Below are 24127 nucleotides of genomic sequence, written 5' to 3'. Positions count from 1 at the left end.
GACTATGAAAATAAAGCTTAAAACGAAAAAGAATATTTTGCTATTGAAGTAGAAATGAAACTTAAAACGAACAAAAATTAAATAAACACTCAATGCAAACAAGCTTACAACAGATATTAATGTAAATCAATAAATAAATCTTAGATTGAGTGCAACTTAAATTGAATATGCAAATCAAGCTTGAAACGAACATAAATCAATACAAATAAGAGTTTGGGTATCGCCACTTTCTCTCACTGTAAAAATCTAAAATCTACTGAGTCATTGGCGCTTTACTGAAAACTATATGCGTCTTGAACAGTCTTGGAAAGTATAAACAAAATCAAATTGAATATTTGATATATAATATATTGAAAAAGACAGATGACAAAATGTTTCTGTTTAATGAAGGTTCACTTGCGTGGGTGACAGATCCAAGATTCAATCCGTTAAAACCAGATAAGCTGAACTATACTGAGCTGTGAGTCAGAGCATGTCTAAGACATACTCATTAACTGAGCATCTTTACTCCAAGGAAATTCATTTTCACTAAATAAAAAAGAATAATAATTCTCGTTACTTATTACGCTATCAAAAATTTAGGAACCAAAAACCTACCCAAAAATGGGTAAAATTTAAGCCAGGCAAGCAAAACTTGGGTATTGACGGGGGTCGTAATCACAAAAGCAGTAAATCTCATATAGTTAATTTTGAGCACTTTTGAAAGTTAATGTATAAACACTTTTGATTTTAATGTTCCAAAAGTTCTCTTTACGCATTTTCCTTTTCTAAAGGTTGTATTAAAGGTATTAAAGGTTGCACTAAGTTTCAAATTAAAAGACTTAATTAAAAGGGCAGATAGCTGGAGCGGTGTTTCTTTGAATCGAAGGACACATGTTTGTTTACTTGATGAGTCAGCTTTTCCATATGGTGATTCAGTCTCTGGAGAAGCATAAAAAAGTAAAGCAGTTATAATATTATTATTCAAAGAGTGCCCCTGATCTTGGAAGAAGATCAAAGGGATAAAAATGTAAACATTGGTCTATAATCTTGAAGGAATGGCAGTTATTCTACTCACCATTTAGTGACAAATGTAGGTCAATATATTCCATGATCACAATATGCTCCTCGCAAACAAGAGATAAGACACAACCGGAAGCTCAATGACCGCAGATGAACTCGCTAAGACTCCTTTTTTCGGATTGCACCGAGCAAATTGGAATGACGACATCTACTGTTACAAATAATTTAAAACCGCTTTGGCTTGGGAGGAATCTTTCCGTTAAATAATTAGATACTATAAAAAAAAATTGGAAAAAGTATAAAATTATTTAGATTAGTTTTTGAATTGATCAAAACAGACACATTATTTTAATTAATTAAAATTATTTTCCAATTTGTATAGTAGTGACATAAAACTGATAATTATACTAAAATTTTCGTTCGTCCTAAAAATGTGAAACACCTTTTACAAAAGCCGAAATATTTGGAGATTATTCAAACTTGGAATGTCTCGCACGAATTAAGCATAGGATCGTCTATTCCTGGTTTAATGGCAAAGAAGTAGAAATAAAAACATTTTATTACAAAATCTTTAAATATTAATTAGGAAAATAATCGATTTATACTAAAATTATTTTAAAGCCATATTTAATCGTCTAAAAATATGCCTTTAAAATAAAACAAAACAATGAGTTCGAATAAAAAATCATTCAGAATTACTCATGCAATACCACAGGGCTCTAATGGCAAAGCAGGAGTAAAAAAATATTGAAGCGAGATAGAAAGTAGTTTAAAAACAAAAAAGTAAAAAGCAAAATCTACGTTCTTATACACTTGTGGCATTGATAAAAATACAAAGTCTAAGATTGAATGAAATAGGCTATACAGAAACTTACAAAGAGACTAGCACTTTTAAATCAGATGATTGGTTGAAATTGATGGAATAAAACCTGTGAGGTGTAAAACATGTGTAAACAATAATCTAGAGGATTTCACAATATAAGAAAACCAATTATTACTAGAGCTTTTGGTCAAACCTTTCTTCAGTGGTATGGGCGTAGACAGATGGATGAAGATGGACAGGGTCTCACTAGGAAAACCTTTGAAAGTGCTTTTCCATATGACAGAGGTTGTATTTACTATGTAACTAGTAAAATTTACTTGTTTAAATTTTGGAGAAGGAATTTAAAGGAGGGATACTTATTATTTATATAAAAATAATTTCTTAGACCACACTGCTTTTCCATTTACAAAAAATCAGGCAAGAAAAACGGGTTTGAATTTTATTAAAGCAGTGAATCATTAACAACAAAATAAACACTTAATTAAAAAACACTCCGAATATTTCGACCCATGTCTGGGAGCCTTTATCAACGGAAAACAAGAGAAAACAAAAAAAAATGTTCTTTAAGAAAATTTTCAAAGACAAAAATTGTTCTTTCTCTTTTTTTTCTGTTGAGAAAGGCTCCCGGGCGTGGGGCCAAAACATTCAGAGTATTTTTTTTCATTAATTCTTTATTTTATTGTTATTTATTCATTCAAACCCGTTTTTCTTCCTTAATTTTTCGTAAATTATATGAAACCTTAATCTTAAATTTTGGAAGTGCATTCTACTTTTCATATTGAAAAAAAACTGTAATACTGTATTGGAAAAATAAATTATGACTGCGATTTTAACCATAGAAAGTCATCGACTAAAACGAGAACCGTTTAGCTCTAGAATCACCAAAATGTGGAACAAAAGCATAAGCACTAATAGTAGACTTTACATATCTAATCAGCAGAGCAAATTTATGGTTAATATGTAACTAATTTTCGAACTAAAATGAATTGACTGAGTAAGCTATTGTTTGTGAATTCTTTACAAAGAAATTCTTTAAAAGTTTTTTGGCTCACTTCACTCTGGTGCAAAAAGAACTATAGGAGACTCAAATGCAAAGACTAGTTGTCAGGAACACACGCAGGGAATGGTTCTTCCAAGGATGATCTCCGACTTTTCATGATGCTTAAATTTTTAGTTGCTCTATGTTTGCTGTTCTCTCCGCCAGAAAAAGTTCCCACGACTGTGCTTGTATCGTAAACGTGTTTACATCATGCGATCTAATAAATTTTTTTAATGTCCGGATTTTGTCTGCGCAGTACCAGACTGAAGAAGAAGAGGAAAGCTTTAAAATAGAATGAGAACGAGTGGATAGATTGATTAAATAAAACAGAAAACTGAAGATTTAAAATTACTTTTATTTGTGTTTGGACACTACGTCATCAGTGGACAGCAACAACCTTGTACCTGCGTTGTTCCAATATTTTGTTGAGAGCAGAAAAGCTTTAAGACATTAAACGTAAGACATATGAGAAATGAGGATTTCTCATACCAGACTATTGTGACTAAAGCAACAATTCTTTGGCCAATATGGGTAATTCTTAATGTCCAAGTTTTTGGTAAAGAGGTAAAAGGTGGAAGGAGAAAGTTTTCGAATCACAACGAGAGAGAAAGACTATACAAGAAAAGATATATGTATATAAAATAAAGTACTAAAATTTTAATTTTACTTTTGTTTGATTTTTTTTCCTCGTACATCGCGAGTGCACAGACAATTTTGTTACGTTATTTCTCAAATTTTCATGAAAAGGAGAAAAACTTCATAACGCTAAACAAAGGAAAATTCAAGATACCAACGTTTCAGAGACCCGTAGTTTGGGACCTATGATACACATTGTGCAGCCTCCGGGATCAGCGCCTATTTGAACTTTTCTCTGCAGAATTTTACCAAACTAATACTCGCCAAAAAAAAGATATGGTGTCTTTCACTGTCCTCTAGACAGTAAAACGGGAGCAAAAAACAAATGGTTTTTATTTCAGTTTAGGACATTTTGCGCTTTTTGTTGGTTGACATAACTGAAAATGGGATAACGTATACAAACTCGGAGCTATTCTGCGTATACGCACTACAGTATGCCAAAATGAAATGAGTGCATGGTCCTGTGCCCCCTCCTTCTGTCTCTCCTCTATTTATATGCTTTATTTTCCTTTTTCTTCTGTATTACCTTGTGAGTATGAAACCGCAGGACTGAATTTGTTCTTATTTTTATTACAAAATTAAATTTACTTAAAAACATTAAAATATTTACGTATTATAAATCTGATATTCATCCTAAAAGTTGCCATTCCAGCATGCATCATTTTTTTTCTCCAGCCTTAGTTTTACCAACACAAGGAAGACAATGGATTTTGAATGAAAGTTTGGTTATGGTCAAATCCATTTACAATACCGCTTCTGCTACGTCAGGCCCTAAGACCTTACTTTTCTCACCAGTGATCGCGTCGTTGGCATTTGTTGTCATAGTAGGATTTTGAGGGTGTGGCAACATAGGAGATTTGGCCATCTGTTTCCCTTCAGACCTTTCTTGAAGGCGCATTTCACTGCTATGATAAAAGAAAGGACCACAATGTATTACTTTCCTGAAAGCTTTGCGAAAGTTGTCAGACAAGAAAGCATAAAGAATTGGGTTGACACATGAATTCATATAAGCCAGCGTTTGAGCAGGAATCAGGAGCCATAATCCGGCACCAGTGGTTGGGTCATACACATCTAAACTAATTAGTATTAAAAGAATCTGAACAGGGCACCAACACACAGCGAAAATTATAACAACAATGACAACCATGCGTGTAACCCGTTTTTTTCCACGAAGCCCTTCAGCAGATATTTTTCCTCCATTTTTTACCCCTTTCCATAGCCGAGAAATCATTCGGAAATAAAGACCAATAATAATTGATAAAGGCAACACATACGCTGTTACAAAAAATGCGATTTGGAAGGTAGGAAGACTTCCGTAGTATGTCAAAAAGTGACACTGTTTTTTTTCGACCCCCTCCCATATATAAAATACAAGTTCACCATGAACAAGGGCCACTGGTATACACACAAGGATAAGGATGCTCCAAACTGCTATAATAGCAATATACGTATTAGATTCGGTTCGTATAGACATCGAGCTAATTGGATGTACAACAGCTAAATAACGATCTAATGACATTAAAACTAAGGTATATACACTTATATACGCGGTTACAATTATTAGATACTGAACAATTTTACACCACGTATCTCCAAACGGCCAAGAAGGCAAAGCATAGTAACAAGCAGTAAAGGGGACACAGAAAACAATGAATAATAAATCAGCAATAGCTAAGTTAATAATTAATAAATTTGTAGTGTTCCTCATTTGTTGATTGGCTGCAACAACAATTACAACCAGAGCATTACCAAACAATCCAACAATAACAACGATTCCAAATAAAATTGGCACAATTATTCTCACTAAGCTGTTATTTTGTAATATCTCCTCAATGTCTTCATTTTGAAATGTTTTGAAATAACTATTTTGCTGACAGAATGGAGTATAGGCTAGCGATTCGTTGATACATATGTTGTAAATGTTTCCATTGAATTCTGGACTTAGGAAATAATTCATTCCGTCATAAGAAACATTTGAATAGTCTTCAGAGTTGTTCGATGAGTTTCCTAAGCCCGCATTGCTATCCATTTTGCAGGGAGCTGGATCGCAAAGAAAGCATTCAAGTATCCATTTTGTAATATCTTCAATTCTCATATGTCAAAGGTGGTAACAGGAGTTATTTCCAGATGACCTGCAAATTAACATCTGTGAGATAAAAGCACTAAAAACAGAGAAACAGGTTTATGGATGTTTAATGTATGTTACCCTATTGTGTTACTGTAGGATGCCATTTGTCGTCCACAGCTGAGATCAAGGAAAGCAAATTCATCTTGAATAGAGTAGAACTTGTTATCAGAAACAATTTTAAGAGCTTCATATGATGCAGTTAAAAGTGAAGCCCTGAACCGAGTTGAATAGAGGAAGAGTGTATACAGCATACAGTTGTGTTAGCTTCAGATACCTCGGCGCTAATGAGCTCCCAGTAGCAGCAGTACAAAAAGATACTTTTTTTTTACTCAAGACTGACTACCGGGCCCGTCTGAACATCCTTCGAAAAACTCGTACATCTTGACTTAATCAAAACTTCAACTGGTAGATCTACTAGCATTGCTACTACTACCAGTGTTGCCACCACGGTCAGTTAATAAAGTGCTAAAATTGCCCAAACTTGCGTGCTATACACATTGTCGTTACTAGCCAAAATGTTGCGGGGGGAGCAAGAGATTTTACCGACTGGCTGGTCATTTTTACTGACTGTTTTTTACCAATAATTAGCATAATGTCCATTTCGAATACAATACGTAAAATTACTGCACGAGTCGGTAAAACTGCTGTATTTACCAACCGAGATTTAGAATTCGGTACATATCATGTTACTCTTTCAATGTTGTTTAACCGAATGAAAAGTTGTGGCACCATCTATAAAATCACGGCAGGAGTCGGTAAAACTGCAGTGTTTACCGACCAAGTTTTAAATTTCTGTAGATGACATGTCAGTATTTTCGTGGTCTTTATTGAATCGAACAAAGAATTTTAACGGCGTTGGAAAAATCGTGGCGCAAAGCACCACAATTTTACCGAATTATTTCTTTTTACCAAGGGACCGAAAACATTGGAGGGGAGGTCCCCCCCCCCATACGTGACAGCCCTTGGCTACAGAATGATTTTCGGTGTTACAGTAAAAAAAAAATCACTGTGATAGTGCTAAAATAGTACTTTTGTACTACAGGTTGCAACCCTGACTACTACCGCTACTACTGCTACCACTACTATTACTACGATTATTAATACTACTACTACAACCACTACTACAAATACTACTACTACTTCTACTACTAGCACTACTACTACCACTATTACTATTACAATTACTGCTATTAATACTGCTGTTACTACTACTAATGCTGCTGCTGCTACTTCTACTACTACTACTACTGCTACTACTACTATTATTACTATCATTACTACTACTATCACTACTATGACTACTGCTACTATTACTGATAGTACTACTACTGCTGCCACTACTACCACTACTGCTACTACCACTACTACTACTAACAGCTCATCATAGTACTGAGCCACCTGAAACCAACACAGCGATGCATGTTCCTCGATACCGGTCGATCCCAACTGCATTTTTGAACTAATACCACCTTTTCGTAACCATCATCAGCAATTATAAATTTGCTTTTATAATGTTATATATTTCATCAAAAACACATAACAAAACAAATTTCAAAACGTTTAACGTGAAAGTATAACATGGGCAGGCAATAGCGCTACTTAAGTAAAGAGTGATGTATTGTTTTATTTATTTGTTTTTCCCCCCTGGCCACTCCGTAGGGAGGGAGGTGCTGAACAACATTTGGAGGGGAATAATTTTCATGTGAAGTTAAAAGATCTACTGCTCTTTTTAACAGTCAAAAGTGATTTCAGGGCAACCAGCCCCTCCACCATGCCGTTTTTATGCTCAGTCCCTCACCGCCTTTCAAATCCACATGACCTAAAATTTAAATTTGAAAGAGCCATTTCGTCCAAAATAGCCGAATGGACCAACTATGCTTCTTTGGATAATATGACCTCCCATAGCCCCTGGGGCAAGGCTGTAAATTATGCAAGTTACCCATTGTTTACACATAGGTTATGTTATGAAGACAGGGAGACAAGTTTGAGCCTGGATGTCTGTAAAGCCTAAGAGTATTTAGATGAAAATTTCAGGGAATACTGGAGGAATTTGAACTAAATCCAAAAGGCACTATGTGGATATAGGATGGCAAACAGGCGTATCTACAATATCTCAGGGAAGGTCAAGGAAATTAAATTGAAAGATTCAGGGTATGTTGAGGAAGATATAAAACCAAATCAAAAAACGCTGCGTTCATTCAGATGACAAAAGACCGTATCTATAATATCTCGAGAACTGTTAAGGATATTAAGTTAATCCCACCGGGTCATGTTGAGGGGGATGTTAACCGATGCATGTATACTTCGATCATTGTTTAACTTAATCCCATTCAGCTCAGCCCATTCGACTATACCCTCTTTCAAGCCGACTCTCATTCAAATAGACCCTATTTACCTTAATTTCTATTCAACTTAACCCCCGTTTACTCCATCCCTTTTTAACTTAACACCTGTCTAACTGGAACCCCATTCAATCTAACGCTACAAAAATCAATGCTAGGCAGCTCAATCCCCATCAAATTCAGCCTCGTATAACCCAACCCCCCATTCAATTCAATCCCACACAACGCAACCCCCACGCAACTCTGTCCCTATCCAACTCAACCCCATTCAATTCAACGGCTTTCAATCTAACCTAACATTTTGTAGGGGTTGAAGTGAATTGGGTTATAGTTAAATGGGGGTTGATTTGAATGGTGATTAATTTAAAAAAGGTCTATTTGAACAGAGGTGGATTTACATGGAAGTTAAGTTAAATGGGGTTGAGTTAAATGAGGGTTGAACTCCATGGGAGCTCAGTTCAATGAGGGCTGGGTTTCCGGGGGATTTAATTAAACTATGGTTGTTTTGAATAGGTTTGATTTGTATTAGAGATTGAGTTAAATGGGGACTGAGTTAAACTGAGGCTGAATTGAATGGGGGCTGAGTTGAACGAGGATTGAGTTGAACGAGGGATGAGTTAAATAGGTTGAGCTGAACGGGGTTGAACTTAAATGGGATTCGAGCTACATGGGAACCATGTCGAATTGAATTGAAAGAAACTGCGTATATACAGGTGGTCAAAAGGGCGTATGTTCAATACCTTAGGAACAGCTAAGGGTGTAAAGTTGAAACTCTCAGAGAATCGTGAGAAAGATTTTGAACTTTTCAAAAGACACTATATGCATGCACGCTGGGAATAGAACTTAACTGAAATATCTCAGGAACGGCCTAGGGTATTAAGTTGAAACTTTCAGGGAATATTGAGGGGGTGTTGACTTAACACCCCATATGTCAAGATCGGCTAATGACATTGAGCTAAAACTTTCAGGGCATGTTCAACTACATCAAAAGGCACTATGTGCCTTTAGGTTGTTAAAGGGATGTGTCTGCAATATCTCAGTAACGGCTAGGGATATTAAGTTGAGACTTCAAGGAACATGGAGGGGGTGTTCAACTAAATAAAAAAAACTAAATAAAAAAACTAAATAAAAAGACACTACGTGCATGTAGGTTATCAATAGGGCTTATCTCCAATATATTTGAAACGGCTAAGGGTATTAACCCAAATTTTTAGTGAATTTTGAGGGGACTATTCAACTAAACCAATATACTTCAAGTGCATATAGGTTGTCAAAATCGAATATATGCAATATATCAGGAACAGCTTTGGGTAAAAAAGGGAAATTTCTAGGAAAGTTCAGAGAAATGTTAACTAAACTTATAAAAAAAAAAAAAAAAAAAAATGAAAACAATTTGTGCCTCCATGTTGTCATGAGGATGTATCCGCAATATCTCAGGAATGGATAAAGGGAAGATAGATGAAAATTTCCTGGAAGATTTCACTGAATCATAAGACACTGTATGTGTCAAGTAGTCAAAATGACATATCTGCAACATCTCGGCTACGTCGTGTTAAGTTGGGACTTTCAGAAGATGTTAAGGAGGATGTTGAACTAAATCAAAAGACGCTGTGTGCATCATGGTTTTAAAAGGGGTTTATCTACAATATCTCAGAAACAGCTATGGCATTAGCTTGAAATTTTCGGAGAATACTGAAAGGGGTATTCAATTAAATCACAAGAAATTAATTGCATCCAGACTGTCAAAGGGCAATTCTGAAATATCTTAGAAACAACTGAAGGTTTTGAGATGAAATTGAAATTTGAGGGTGCTATTAAACTATATCAAAATACTTGAAGTGCATCCAGGTTGTCAAAACGGCAAGTCCGCAATATTCCAAGAATAGCTTAGGATATCAAGTTGAAACTTTCAAGAAAAGTTGAGGGGGATGGTAAACTAAAACAAAATGCACCATGTTGATCCAGGGTGCAAAAAGGGCGCATATGTAATAACTCAGGAACGGCTATGGGTATAAATTGACAATATAAGGGACCCGTCTGAAACTTTTAGGGAATGTTTGGTCGGACCATCAACTACATTTTTAATTTTGACTTGGAGGACCAAAAGGGTTTATCAAGACTATTAATCTTTCATCATAAAAAAATGTGATCTTATTGATTCTTAGTGTGAAATGTTATTTTTTATGCTGATCTGGTTAAAATTTCAGGCCTTGAAGACGTCTTAATTAAACTTTCAGAGCGAAGGGAACTTCAACCGGAAAGGAATCTGGTTGCAGCAATTCTTGACACTCCGTTCTTATTTTCATTTTCTAGAGAGAAAAATCAGAAGTCTTTTTAATACATGATCTAAAAATACTTTTATTTAAAGAAACAAGCATTTAAAATAAAATATAATACAATAAGATTGTTGTAACAAAATTGTAAATCAGCATTGGTGTTAAGATGGCTTCAGCCATGAATTTCATTTATTCGAATAATATTCCCCTTCTCCGTCCACCCAAATTCTGTAATAAAATTGTTTCAAAATTATTTGCAAATTGTGTCCAAAATATAAAGGGCAAGCCAAATATAGATATTTCACTTTCAATGAATAAATGAAACTCAAATCAAACAGAAACTTCAATGAGTGGTCAAGCCGAGTCTAAAAAAAAAGCACCAATTACCACAAGCAGAAGTAGGACCATTACTTCTCAAGGTCACAGCTTCATTTACACTTTATTGAGAAGAATTTCTATTTTAAACATTTTCCCTTGTATAATCTTAATAAATCACAAAATTGCCAAGATTTCAAGGAATGAATATCATTCTATGTTAAACAGTTAATCTATTTTGATTAGTCATTTTCAGTAAATTCGACTATTATGGTGATGTTCGTTCTTTGTTATTGTAGCTGATTTTTGACAAACAAAAACCCCACTGCTCAAAGTAGAAATAACTTTTGGTAAAGCAAAAATGACGCTCTTGCTTTTAGAAGACCTTTGAGGCGTAAGTCCTACTTCTGTTTGTGCAAATTTCTGTTCATTGTAGGCTGGGGCGTAATTTGCTAAGGGGCAGGGGGGCAACTGCCTCCTACAGACCCTATTTTACCACTTCGGACCCTATTCCCCCCGCTGAAATTTAGTTTCTTAAAAAATTCTGCCAAAACTAAGATAAGCCTGCATCATGCATGTATCCAGAGAAGCAGGTCAGTTTTCTTTAGTATTTATTTGCCTTTATGGTACTACGTGACTCATTTTTCCTTTTTCACTGTCATTTTGAATTGATTTGGGAAAATTGGCTCCAATTTTCAAAATTGAACAAGAACTTTGCGAAAAATTTGCTTATTGAAATGCTTGGTGTCTGCTTTAAATTGTAAAGACTACTGAATTAAATTGATGGCTGAAAAGCTCTAGATTGGCTCTAGACTAATTTCAAGCCTCTCGAAATATTTTTTGCATAAAATAAAAGATAGTACTGGTGTACCTGCACAGGGTAGCAAGGGGAATGGTATCCCCAAACAATAATAGAAAGAGCATCCACTTGGCGCAGGAAGGGGGAGGATAGTAGATTTTCCTTTGGTATGCGGGGGGCGGGGAGCTACAAACAACACAATTTAGGCTGACAGTTTTTAATTTTTGTGAGATGTCTTTCAGATCAATACGGAGGGGAAACAAGTACTTACTTTTTAACGTTCCTTCTTCTGAAAAACTTAAATGCATCTAGGCTCGTAACATGGGTGCTGGGGTATGACAGCTATTTAGTGTGAAAATTTTTGATTTGGTTTCGTTTTTTACTGGTTTAAATTTTCATATAGAAGAATGAATTAAGCAAATTTTGACCTTTCATGCTTATGACTGGCTTGAAATTTCACGCAGGAACACAAAGGAGTGGATCAGGTTTTTAAAAAGCTTTCCTTGCTGGCATCCACTTTGAGAATGGTGGAATCACCTCACGAAATCCCATCAGAGCCGAAATTATACTTTTTACCACATGACTGGCCTATAAGAAAGTTTTTTTTTTCTCTTTGATGGTGTTGAGCTCCGTATGGCCAATCATTTAGGTGAACCCGATTCTTTTGCTAAGGAATTATGTCTGTTTTTGAAATGTTTGGCGTACGGATTTAAAGCTCCCACTGTTTTTTTTTTCTGGGACATGTTCGTAAACAATAGTTTGTTAATTTTTTTTTTCAAGAATCAGGGTTACTGAAACCATGAAAAAAAGCTGATCGCTCAAGAATTTTTTCTAACGCAACTTTTAATATTAAATTTGAGAGAGTTTTCTCTCAATCTTTGTGTAATGATTTGTCTGAACAATTTTTTTCTTCTTGTGAACATTCAAAAACAACCCGACAAAATCATCATTCAAAAACTGTGAGTACTAAAAAAATGTACTATATTTTATGATCTTAGCAAAAAAAAAATTTGAGCATTGGGACATTCTTATGCAGTTCACTCTTTTTGTCCTAAAATAAATAAAAAAAATTATCATGCAACTACTCTGGGCTATGGAAACAATGGGATAACATATGCAAGTTTGTCACAAAAAATTTGATAAAAATCGCCTACTCATCAAAAATGTGCATTTACTTTCAAGAAGCAGTCGAAAAAAAAAAGACTAAATTGATAAAATAAAAACTTGGAGATCAACAACAAGAAACAAAATATAAACAAATACAGGAGCAAAGGGGAGCCCCCCCCAAAAAAAAAATAAGAAGAAGAGACTAATCATAAATATAACATTAAGATGATGCAGTTGTGAGGCAAACTCATAAAGTGAGATTGCCACAAGGATAAAATAATTTAATGACGAAAACTTCCCTTTAAAAAAAGGTAAAATCCGGGAAGAAATAAAAGATATTGATCCAGCAAAGTTTGGCTATAATTTTGACACTGATTGGTAATTATATTGGCTACGATAGTTTCAAAGTAATTTACTATTACATCTACTGTGATAAGTCAGAATCTATGTATAAGTTACTTTGACAATTTACGCAAAAAGCTAAAAAACTATTAAGGGTAAATGGTATGGTATAGCAGTTAATTCACTATGTTTCATTGTGACTGTATTTAACCCATAACACGGTGACTTATTATGTGTCACCAAGTGTAATGTCTTAATTCAAATGTTTAGTAATTACTTATGATGATAAAAAATTGGGTGAGGGCAGAGGCGGTTTTAGGGGAGGGACGGAGGGCACACTTACCCGGATGCAGACATTTTAGGGGTGCATAATTTCAAGCAAATAATCTAACAGTTGTAACCATTCCGTAGTTTTTTTTAATTATTTATACTAAAATAAACTAGAGGGCGCAGTTAATAAATAAAAATGATCAATATATTACTAATTAATTAAAAATATATATTACATAATAATAATTAGTATAATCAAATTAAAACAATTCATAGTAATTATATAATTAAATAATTTGAATAATAAGCTAAAAATAATTGAAATATAAATTATTAATTTATTTATAAATTGAAAATAGTTTTATTAATAAATGATTTTTTAATTAGGCCTGATAATTTTTTGGGAGACAGGGAGGCACAAGAGAGGCCAGAACTACCCCTGGGTGATAGAATAGTCAAAATCCAGTGCTAATTACCACGTATAGGGTCAATCAAGACATTAAAATGAAAACTAAAATTGACTTGATTGCTAAAACAATATACGCGTAGAAAGACAATTCATTCCTTCAATAAAAAGATAATGGAAAATTTACGTAAAAGGGTAAAGATGTCTTTTTAAAATGAAAAAAAATTGGAAGCCCCCAGTCTAAGGATAATTTCAGCTCGTTTTAAGTTTTAGTGTCGCTCTATTCTTTCATTTAAAAATTGTTTAAGCCAATTTTTGGTCGCTTAAATAATACCAAACATTTTCAAGAATGTCGCAGGTTTTGAAACAAAGAATAAGATTTGTTTGTAGATTTCTCATCAAATCATAAATTTCTTTTGGATTAGAGAATTATGCAAAAAATGAGAAAGACGAAGACGAAAGCTCAAAACAGTTAAAAAACCTGGGATGAAAAATCTTTGTGAGTTCGTGATAAGAAAATTTCAATTTCAGACAGAAAAAAATGTTCTAATAAAAATATACAAGGCGCTTGTTAGAATCTGACGGCACTTGATTCTACTTAAAGCTTCCCGGCTGTCCTTTGCAATTCAGCCACAGTGACACATGCAACTAGCAAGCAAATAAGACGGGATTAACCCTGACGAAATTTCAAGGTTTAAATTTTATAATTTATTGAAAGTACCAAGGAATAGTGTAAATGCAACCTGATTTGTTGAGCTGGTTACAAGAATACAATCATATATGACTAGAAAAAATAAGAAAAATGGAAATTCAATTTTTAATGAAAAGACATTTATATGCAGTTAAAGAATTTTGACTTCTAGCAGGCGTCAAATTTAAAAAAAGAAAACCTGGATAAAAAAACAAAACAGCAAAAAAAGCTCAAACCACATGGCACTAAACGGCTTAAGAAGAGTTTAGCTTTCCTTTGAAGCTGTAGCTGTCTTTAGTAATCAAAAGACTATTAAAATTTGAATTTTTGGGATAGACGCTTTGCCAAATTTATCTTTTTAGTTTTGATTACTTATTTTCACCCTTTAACATGGCAGCACTGACGAAAATGTGATTTTTCCCTAAAGATTTTTTAATTTTGAAGCAACCAAAGGTAAAATCCTAAGAAATCAAGAATCTAGGAATAAAGGAGAATATCTTGGAAAGACAAGAACGAGCCTCTGGAGGAATAATTAAGCAAATATTTCACCTGCATCAAACAAAATGTCCTAGGTGTGAAGAAGAAAGAATTTAAAACAAAACTACACAAAAAGGACAAAAATTTAAATCAAAGATGAATAAAAAGAAAACAATAAAACCAAATATATACAACTGCTGCTCCATGACGGAAATCACAGAAGTAGAATATACAATAAAAGGGCCGCTGCTCTGAACAAGTGAATCTGATATTGTATATTTTACTTGCGTGGTTTGGGTAATTACTTCAGTGGTTAGTGCAAATATTCTTGTATTTATTCTCATTTTTCTTCCTAATGGCAATAGACCCGTTTTTGTTTTCAAGATTTTCCTCTTTGTGTTGTCAGGGTAAGCAAGATCCGCTTTAGATCTTTTATAAGAAGCGCATGTAGCAGGTAAGTTTTTTTTAAGATGGAAAGGGATTCAAAAACTAGTGCAACCTTGCAGCACGCTCCGTGGAACGTATGAACGTGACAAAAGAGCTCTCCGTCTCGTTCCAGAATTGGAGGGGTCAAAATTTTCAAAAAGCTTGATTTTCAGAGTAGACATGCGCTATATAATGATGATGGTCGTCTTAAACTTGCAACATTAAATCGCTTTCGTTGATCTTGAGAAGACCTGATATTGGCACCTCGCTACTAGAGCAAGCTTCGTTTTTTGTTGATACTGTGATCAAGCAGAAAGCTTTGACCTGGCGAAAATTAAATAAACTTAGAAATTGAATCCAGGCCTCTCGTTTAGTGTTTCTGGATCGTTGATTTGAATACCGAATTTAAATCTTTACCCTCATGAGGTCAAAAAAAAAATTAACTTCACTATTAGGTTAAATGGGGTTAAACTTCACTATTCTTTTTTTTTTTATTAAATCAATAACTTCATGAAGTGAATTGTTTCTTCCAAAACTTGCATAATCACAACAAAGGCATAATTGATATTTTTTTTGCAAACTGATTAGGACACTGGATACATGGTCAGTTTGCAAATAATACGCTTTTTCAGCTGATATTCGTAATAGTCTCCAATCGACAGCTTGAAAAGCCAGCTTTCCTTTAAACTGGATATTTCCAACTAGCATTTTTTGCCGCCAAGAAATGACTTGATGTAGACATTGCTGCTTAAATTGATTTCTCTTAAGATCTCAAAGTTAAGTATACCAAATTGTATGCGTAGCATTGATGAAGTACAAATGCAGCACAATGCAGTACAGCATTTGAACCCACGTACAATGCAGCATTTGAATGCACGTACATGCACGTACAGAGCAGTACAGTGCAGTACGGCATTTGAATGCACGTAAGTCCTAGGTTGGATCTAATGTTACATCTGTGATATTTTATTATTATTATTATATATTATTATATTATATTATTAATATTTTTATCGTTGATTTTATTAGGATTTCCCGTCGGATTTCAACGTTATAGGGTACGACGGAGATGTCTATAATTCTATGCCTGAAGTCTATGACTATCTACGTTAGTTCTGCCCAAAGAATAACGTATGAACGGATGATAGATAGACTTATCTATCAACAAATGAAATGACATCATTTTTATACAATCCTAAAAAGAACTTATCCCAGACTATCTGTCTTGGTTTTTTTTTTTACAATTAGCCATGCCTTGATGGCTGCAACTACTCGATTTTAATTCAAAATCAACCGGACTCGGACAACATTCCATTTTGGAGATTCAGCGTTTTAATGTGTAATTTTTTATTTCAATTTAGTTCATAGATGGTATATTTAGCTTTTCTTTATATCTTTTCTTATTCATTTTGTTTTCGTTTGAAGTTTATAGCCGATTTATTTGATTGAAATACTCCTTTTGTGAGTTTAATTCCTCGATAAAGCCGGTGCTTCGAGACCCAAGCGATTCTTTACTAAACAGTTCGCGGTAACGAACTGTAAGTAAGGAGCGACACCGCTCAATAGTAACCGAAACTCTAAAAAACTGAATTTAGATACCAATAGATAAATCAAAAGAATCGGATTTTTATGCTGATTTCAAATATATAAGTTTCATCACGTTTAGTCTTAATTATCGAAAGTTACGAGCCAGAGAAAATTTGCCTTATTTTCGAAAAGGGGGAAACACTCCCTACAAGTCATAGAATCTTGATGAAAATTAGTGTGTCAGAGAACCCTACTGTAGAGGTTTCAAGCTCCTACCTGCAAAAATGTGGTATTTTGTATTTTTTGCCGGAAGAAAGATCACGGATGTGTGTTTATTCTTATTAGTTTTTTTCCCCAGGAGTGATCGTATCAACCCAGGGGTCCTGGAATATCAGGAGAGGGATCATTCGAACGGAAATTAAAAGCTCTAGAGCTCTTTTTAAATGAGCAAAACATACGAATGCGTGTTTATTTGTTTTTTTGTTGTTTTTTATCTAAGATCGGGGTAGTAGTTTGCTAACTTTGAAACCCAAGGAATTTCAAGGTGTCTAAAATCGGGTATGCCGATCGCCAATTTACGTGCTCAGGAAAACCAATAAGTAGATAATTATCCACGAATAATAGGTAATATAGATACCATGACAGTACACCAGGGTACCGATGGGATTATTACTCGTACAACCATTTTGCTAGGAAAACAGAAGTCAACAACATGAAACAAACTAAACAGTGAACAAATATGTGTTTATGTGGTACCCCCATCCCAGCCCAAAGAACCAGAAATATAGAGCTATGAGAATAAAATATTTATGTGAGCTATAAAGTATCCATGATTGCTTTTACTAAGGTAAATCGCCGGAAAAATTTCACCCCACTCCTCAAAACCCCATTAAAGAATTGTCAGAATTAAAAACCAATTTATTAGATTTCTCAGAGTACTACAATTAACAAGCTGGTATCCCAGCTTGTTAATTGCAGCTGGTGTAGCTTCAAATGCCTTTAGGTCCCGAAATTAGCAAACTGCTTCCCAGATTTAAGGTTACAAAGAGCGCCGGCCAGGTTACCAAAGACCCGATTTTAATGTGAAAACCCCATGATTTATTCAAAATATCTATTCAGCCTAGCATAAATAATAATTTTTTTAATTTTTGGGGAGCCGCTGGTTAAGGACACTAATTTGCCAAGTTCATAATATGCATTATTTATAGCAGGGCTAATATAGGCGGACTTTAAAGTTATTTTTAACTTTAAAGGCGGACTTTAAAGTGTTATTTATGCCTACCGTGCAGTAAATGTTTTCTCTTTATTTTTATTTCAAGGCTATCAAACTAAATGAACGCTCCAATTAAAAATGCATAATCTTCATTAACATTGGGCTTAGGAAAATTATAAAAATTTTACAATATTTCTTTAGAATATTTTCTAAGATAACCATAATTATTGATGAAATGTAAACAACAACATTTGCAAGATCGCCAAAGTTTAAGCTATATTTTATATAGGTATAACAGTCCAAATGGGTTTTTGCTGAGAAAGAAATATCAAAACATTCTTTGTGTATATGTATTTTTAGACATTAGAAATGTTTTCGCAAACATTCTGTAATAATATTATCTTAATTGTCTCCTTTTTTATATCAATATTTCTTTTGATAAAAAGTTTTCCTAACTTTTGATGTCAAATATTACTTGTTTGTGGAACAGACAGAAGAGGGTTCTAAAGTTAAAATGATTCTTTTCCTTAACACATTGACACTTTTCGATACATAGAGGTCCATCTGGCAACGTAATAAAATAGTCTAATTTATTTAGAAAGTTGAAAGCTTTTTGTCAAGGTATAGCAGATATAAATTATAACTCATAAATCCTTACTAAAAGTCAACTTTCCAATCCTGTCAAGTCATAGAAACATTGTCACCAGCTCATCCAGGAATCACTGAAGAAATTCCGAGGATGTTCCAAAAGCTTGGAGAGGTTTTTCCCCACATCGCGTAGTTGATATGGAGCATGCACTCTCGGGAATCTGAATTCCCACCCAAATCCGTTTCTGATCAGAGATAGATTCTCTTAGAGGAAGTTAAATCCTTTGTTTTGAATAGTCTTCGAATGGAATTGCTCTATTAAAAATAATGTTATTTGAATATCCGAAAAACCCATAGTTTGCTATTTGCTGAATATGGACCTACTTTTCTTTATCTGTGGTAGATCCGGGTAAGTAACACCCCCTCCCCCAACACCCCGTTGTGTATGGAAGGATAAGCAATGTAGAGTGACTGAGTGCTTAGGTATACATGAATATCACCTTTTTTGTTTTATTTTTTTTTTTTTTTTTTTAAATCCCACCACCTCTCCTCTCGGTGACAAAATAATATTTTTAACATAATTTCAAAACTTTAATTTAACCTACACTAATTTAAAAACGACATACATTAATTTTTAAATTTTTTATCCGAACAATATTGATGAAAACACACTCTGCTACTATAAATATTTAACATGATCAAAGTTTATAAAAAGGATTATTAGCCTTCATTATCCTTTTCTGTAATTTTATCCTATATTTTCTTTTTTTCACCTTCCTTTTTTCCATTTTTTCCCCTTTTTCGCTTTTACTCCTCAACTTCATTTTACACCTATTAAAAAATAAATTCAACAAAATTACAAACTTCAACCAAACTACAACAACAAAAAAATTTCTCTTCCTCTATTTTCTCCTCCTTTATATCTCTGAAATTAAAAAAAAACTCAATTAACCCAATATAGCATTTTCATCATCCTAACTATAGACTCCCTTTTTCAAAAAAAAAACAACAAAAAAAATAAAATAATAATAATAATTTCCCATAGGCTATATAGCAACTAAAAAGAATTAAGGCAATCAAATACAACAGGTTACTCTCCGGGGCATACTACAACACAAATAAAAACAAAACAAAATACAACACACGTCCCGCTTGTAGGATGCTAACCCTCCTTAGGAGAATCCTTTGACGGTGGCTTCAACTACATTCCAAATTTTACATTACTCCTTCAAGCTTCCATAAAAAAAAAAAAAAAAAAAAAAGAATTTCACCTTTAAATATACTCGCCAAGTTTCGGTAATTTCTGAGTTATCTAACAATTATTTACATATTTCAACTAATTCCGGTTGAATTTTCATACTTCGTTTTTGACTCAATAAACAGCTCTAGGCTTGAAAATTTTGTGTGAAAACACTTCACTAATAGGTTTTTCACAAAGACAAATGTCAGTTGGGTTTTAGCATCTGGGCAAAAAAACTGCAAATAATAAACTTGAGAGTTTATATCTATCGCTGTTATTAGAGCCCTCTATTTTACGAATACAGCAGATAACCGAATTCTTCTACGAGTCACACCACAAAAAGCAATTGAATCAAACAGGCTTTCTATTATAGGAAGCACTGTTGGTCGTATGAATTTGAAAGCTTTGATTGGAATTCCATCTGGACCAGGTGGGTTACTCTACTTTTGAAAAGTCATATTTTAGGGATGACAGATTACCGAAAACTGCGCAATCCATCTAGGGTCAAACGAGAAGCAGCCATCCCTGAATGGGGTGTGAAGGGGCTATAAGAAAAAATAAATGGAAATTGGAACTAAATGGAATGAATTAAAGATTAAAACTTTGAAAAAATTGCGATGAAGAGTGAAAGGTATTTATGCTGGTCTTAGAAGGCCTCTTTACAAGTACATCCTCCCATCGACGAGCTATCTTTATCTGTGCCTCCGTTTGCCAAGCCAATACGGCAAACACACAGAAATACGGTGGTCGGATTACATGCAAAAGGAGACACCAACATTGAGTAGAGCTTTAATTTGGAATGGTCTCTCGAGGGAGGAACTTGAAAACCCTTTTGGTAATTTTTATAAAAGGTGGTTGAAGAGACACAATTTTAAGTAGAAAACCTACGTAAATTGTTGACTAGTGGCACTCCAGGCCGCGAATTTTTGGCAGCTTGGCACTTGTCTTAAAAATAGAAAACAAAGAGATTCAGAATATTCTTTTTACTATCCCGACAAAGTGAACGAAGATATCCGTTCCCTAGGCTCCACCTCCTCCTCCCTCCAACAGCTGAATTTTATGCACAACTTACACTATTTCTTAGATCATTTGTTAAAGCATTCATTCCGAAACTGGCACCATCCTAATAATTAAAGCTTCTAATATTTTCTACATGTCATCATTTTTCTTGTGCGGAGTCAAAAATTTTCAGGCTAGTTGTGCTATCCATAATTTAGCTTTACCATTCGTTTTGAGCGGTTACTAATTAGCGCAGGCCAACAAGCAAATAGTTGTGGTAGTCAGAAAATAGTTTGATCCTAGCATAGAATGTAGAGCCTAGTCTTCTGAATCCGTCATATTGCGATCCTCAGTCTGCAGGTAAATTACAAAAACTTCATCACCCTTTAGTACCCTTAAATTACCGTCAGAAAACTCTTCAAGGTTCAGTGAAGTGTTGGCAAGCTATCCCAATATAAAGAGTTTCGGTCTCCTTATAGATTCTTGAGAAACAAATTCATATTATTCTCATTGATTCGGTCTTTATATTCTGAATTCGGTCTTTATTTTCGATTCTGGTCATAGTTTCGGTCTCCTCCTAGATTCTCGAGAAATAAAATTCACAGATTCGGTCTTTATTTTTTATTTTGGTTATGAAGTTTCGGTCTCCCCCTAGATCCTCGAGAGAAAAATCCTATAGATTCCCAAGAAAAAAAGGTCTGCTTTTTAGTCCATTTTGAAAGCGAGTTTTAAAAAATTATAAAAAAAAAAAAAAAATTCAAAGAAAAATATTATTTTCGACTGTTTTGTCATCTCTACAACTAAAAAGTTTTTAGTCTTCTCTAAGACAAAAATTAGCGTTATCTAGGAGTCGGGCCTAAGTACAGTATATAAATAATAGGCAGTATGATCTTTCCCTATCTCACCTATTATAAAAACCCGGACCGAGGTACGAGTACTCCAGAGAACGTACAAACATAAGCAACATTAGATCTTTTCACGGGTAGACAAGTCAGATTTCTCTTGAACGCAAAACTTGGCTTCAACATTGTAACACTAAATTTTAAAGAATCTAATTTTAAATTAATTAATTCCAATACATATATAAAAATCGGTAATTAGTAGTGCAATGTTATTATTAGATGTTTTTAGGAATTACAAGTAGGTTTTGAAGTCTCAAGTTGGTTTCAAAGGCATTTTGAGAAAGTTTCTGCCAAAATATGTATTCCAGGGTAATTGGACCGCTAATGACAGATCAAATGAAAGGATCTGTTTATACGCGCTAATGCAAGAACAAGTGGGAGGAGCTGTTTGTTCGCACTGAGAATGAAGAGCCAGAAATTATCTGCGGTAAACTTACTGCTATATCTTTATACTGTGGGCCTAAGTTACCACTGTCATTATTCCGCGGTAATCTCAAATACGATTTCTCACGATTGTTGTTTTCTTCACAATTTTTTATTCTCCCCCCCCCCCCTGTTTTTCACTTTTCTTTCAAATTGGTCTGTTTTACAAAGTCGTTCTGTATCCATTAGGTTGCTTAGGCTGCTGGACGAGACAGGAGCTGAAAAGCTTACGGACTCAAAAGAAAACCAACAAGTCTGGCCCAACTCCCAGAATCTCTAGACAACAATTTCTTGTGATTCTTCAGTTAATTACTTTTTTCCTGACTTTGCCACTCTCCTATAAAAATTTCCGAAGAGATATCTGACAAAAATTCAGGCACGTACGGTCAGTCTTTTTTTTTGTCTGGTGCAATCAGTAGAGTGCTATTAAGTTACCTTTTAAACCGTACTATTTGTTATTGTTTTTTTTATCTATACGACCACAAATTCGAAAGACTAAAATCAAACCCCAGACAGAAATACAAATGTGGAGGGATACAGAGAGAGGGGAGAGAGAGAGAGACAGAGAGAGAGAGAGAGACAGAGAGAGAGAGAGAGAGAGACAGAGAGAGAGAGAGAGAGAGAGAGAGAGAGAGAGAGAGAGAGAGAGAGAGAGAGAGAGAGAGAGAGAGAGAGAGAGATGGAGATGGAGCAAGTAGAGACTGCTGAAAATGACGCTATCTCAGATAAATATAAGAATTATTGTATAAATTTAATAAAATCCAAATGCGTACATTTAATTTTAAATATAACAAACATAAAGAATTACACGAAAATAAGAAAGAAGCAATATAATCTACAACTTTAGTACGTTTTTAAACTTTGCAAAGTCCCACAGTGTGTAGTGGACAGATCCAAACCCATTGTTGATGTCATGAATTTTCACTCCTTTAGAAAATGGCAGTCCAATAAGCAACTGAAAATATACAAATAAAACATAAAAATGCTATTTAGTTAATTGGAACTGAGATTAATAGCCACAACAATCATTTTCTTCCTTTTTAAAATAATATAGAACACTGACTAATTATAATGTCACTATTATGACTGACTTATAATGTCACTTATTAATTATAATGTCACTATCACCCACAAGTTTTGGTCTAAATTTCAGCTGAAAACTTGCCTAAGAGTTCCAACGGAATTTCTTTTTTTTGCCATATATATATATATATATATATATATATATATATATATATATATATATATATATATATATATATATATATATATATATATATATATATATATATATATATATATATATATATATATATATATATATATATATATATATATATATATATATATATATATAAATTACAAGATTTTCGCATTTTTGAGTAAAAGAAAGAAAATTCTCCATAAAAGTAGAGATCAAATTAAAAAATTATAAAAGCATAAATTGTAGCTAAGCAAAAGAAGTAATCAAACAGTTCGTGGTAACAAGTAAGGAGCGACCCGGCTAAATAGTAACCGAAACTCTAAAAAAATGGGATTTTGACACCAATAGATACATCAAAAGAATCAGATTTTAATTCTGATTTCAAATATAAAAGTTTCATCAAGTTTAAGCCTACCCATTAAAAGTTAAGTGCCTGAGAAAATTTGTCTGATTTTCGAAAAAAGGGGAAAAGACCCCCTAACAGTTATAGACCCTTAATGAAAATCACATCATCATATTCAAATTATCAGACAACCCTACTACAAAGGTTTTATGATCTTACATACAAAAATGTGGAAGTTTCCTATTTTTGCCCGAAGAAAGATCACGGATGCGTGTTTATTTGTTTGTTTGTTTGTTTTTTTTTCTTTTTCCAGGGGTGATCGTATCGAACCAGTGATCCAAATATAACGTAGGAGGTCTCAATGGAACAGAAATTAAAATCTAAATGGACCTTTTTAAGTGACCAAAAAATGAAAGGCAACAAGGACCCCTCCCACACTCATTTTTTTCCCAAAGTCACCCAATCAAAATTTTGAGAGAACCATTGTGTTCAGCATGGTCGAAAATATGATAAAAATGTCTTTTAGGATGAATTGATCCCCCGAATTCACCTTTTTGGTGTATTAAATTTATTACATTTAATCAATTTTTACTTTTAGTTTTGTTTTTT

The 24127-nt window shown here is 34.0% G+C and overlaps 2 protein-coding genes across 2 annotated transcripts in view; both read right to left on the bottom strand.

The window, feature by feature from the left end:
- Positions 1-964: 964 nt before the first annotated feature.
- LOC148951540 (allatostatin-A receptor-like) lies at positions 965-18520 on the bottom strand. The gene is made up of 2 exons (XM_089090983.1): positions 18478-18520; positions 965-5632 (listed from the first exon to the last, which is right to left on the bottom strand). Exon 2 carries the CDS (start codon positions 5593-5595, stop codon positions 4243-4245), a length of 1353 nt encoding a protein of 450 aa, XP_088947109.1. The 5' UTR covers positions 5596-5632; positions 18478-18520; the 3' UTR covers positions 965-4242.
- Positions 18521-22726: 4206 nt separating this feature from the next.
- The window catches only part of LOC148951539 (structural maintenance of chromosomes protein 5-like), a 162329-nt gene continuing 160928 nt past the window's right edge, over positions 22727-24127 (bottom strand). The window contains exon 20 of the mRNA XM_089090325.1: positions 22727-22926. Coding sequence (XP_088946451.1) covers positions 22807-22926 — 120 coding nt within the window. The 3' untranslated portion in view covers positions 22727-22806. The remainder of the gene's footprint in view (positions 22927-24127) is intronic.

This window comes from Artemia sp. Qi Xiang Cuo, chromosome 6, assembly GCF_049724085.1.
Source record: "Artemia sp. Qi Xiang Cuo chromosome 6, ASM4972408v1, whole genome shotgun sequence".
Lineage (NCBI taxonomy): Eukaryota > Metazoa > Arthropoda > Branchiopoda > Anostraca > Artemiidae > Artemia > Artemia sp. Qi Xiang Cuo.
This window is presented reverse-complemented; position numbering and strand designations above follow the sequence as displayed.

Coding starts and splice junctions, on each gene's coding strand:
- LOC148951540 (XM_089090983.1), bottom strand. CDS start 5,595: ATGAGAATTGAAGATATTACAAAATGGATACTTGAATGCTTTCTTTGC.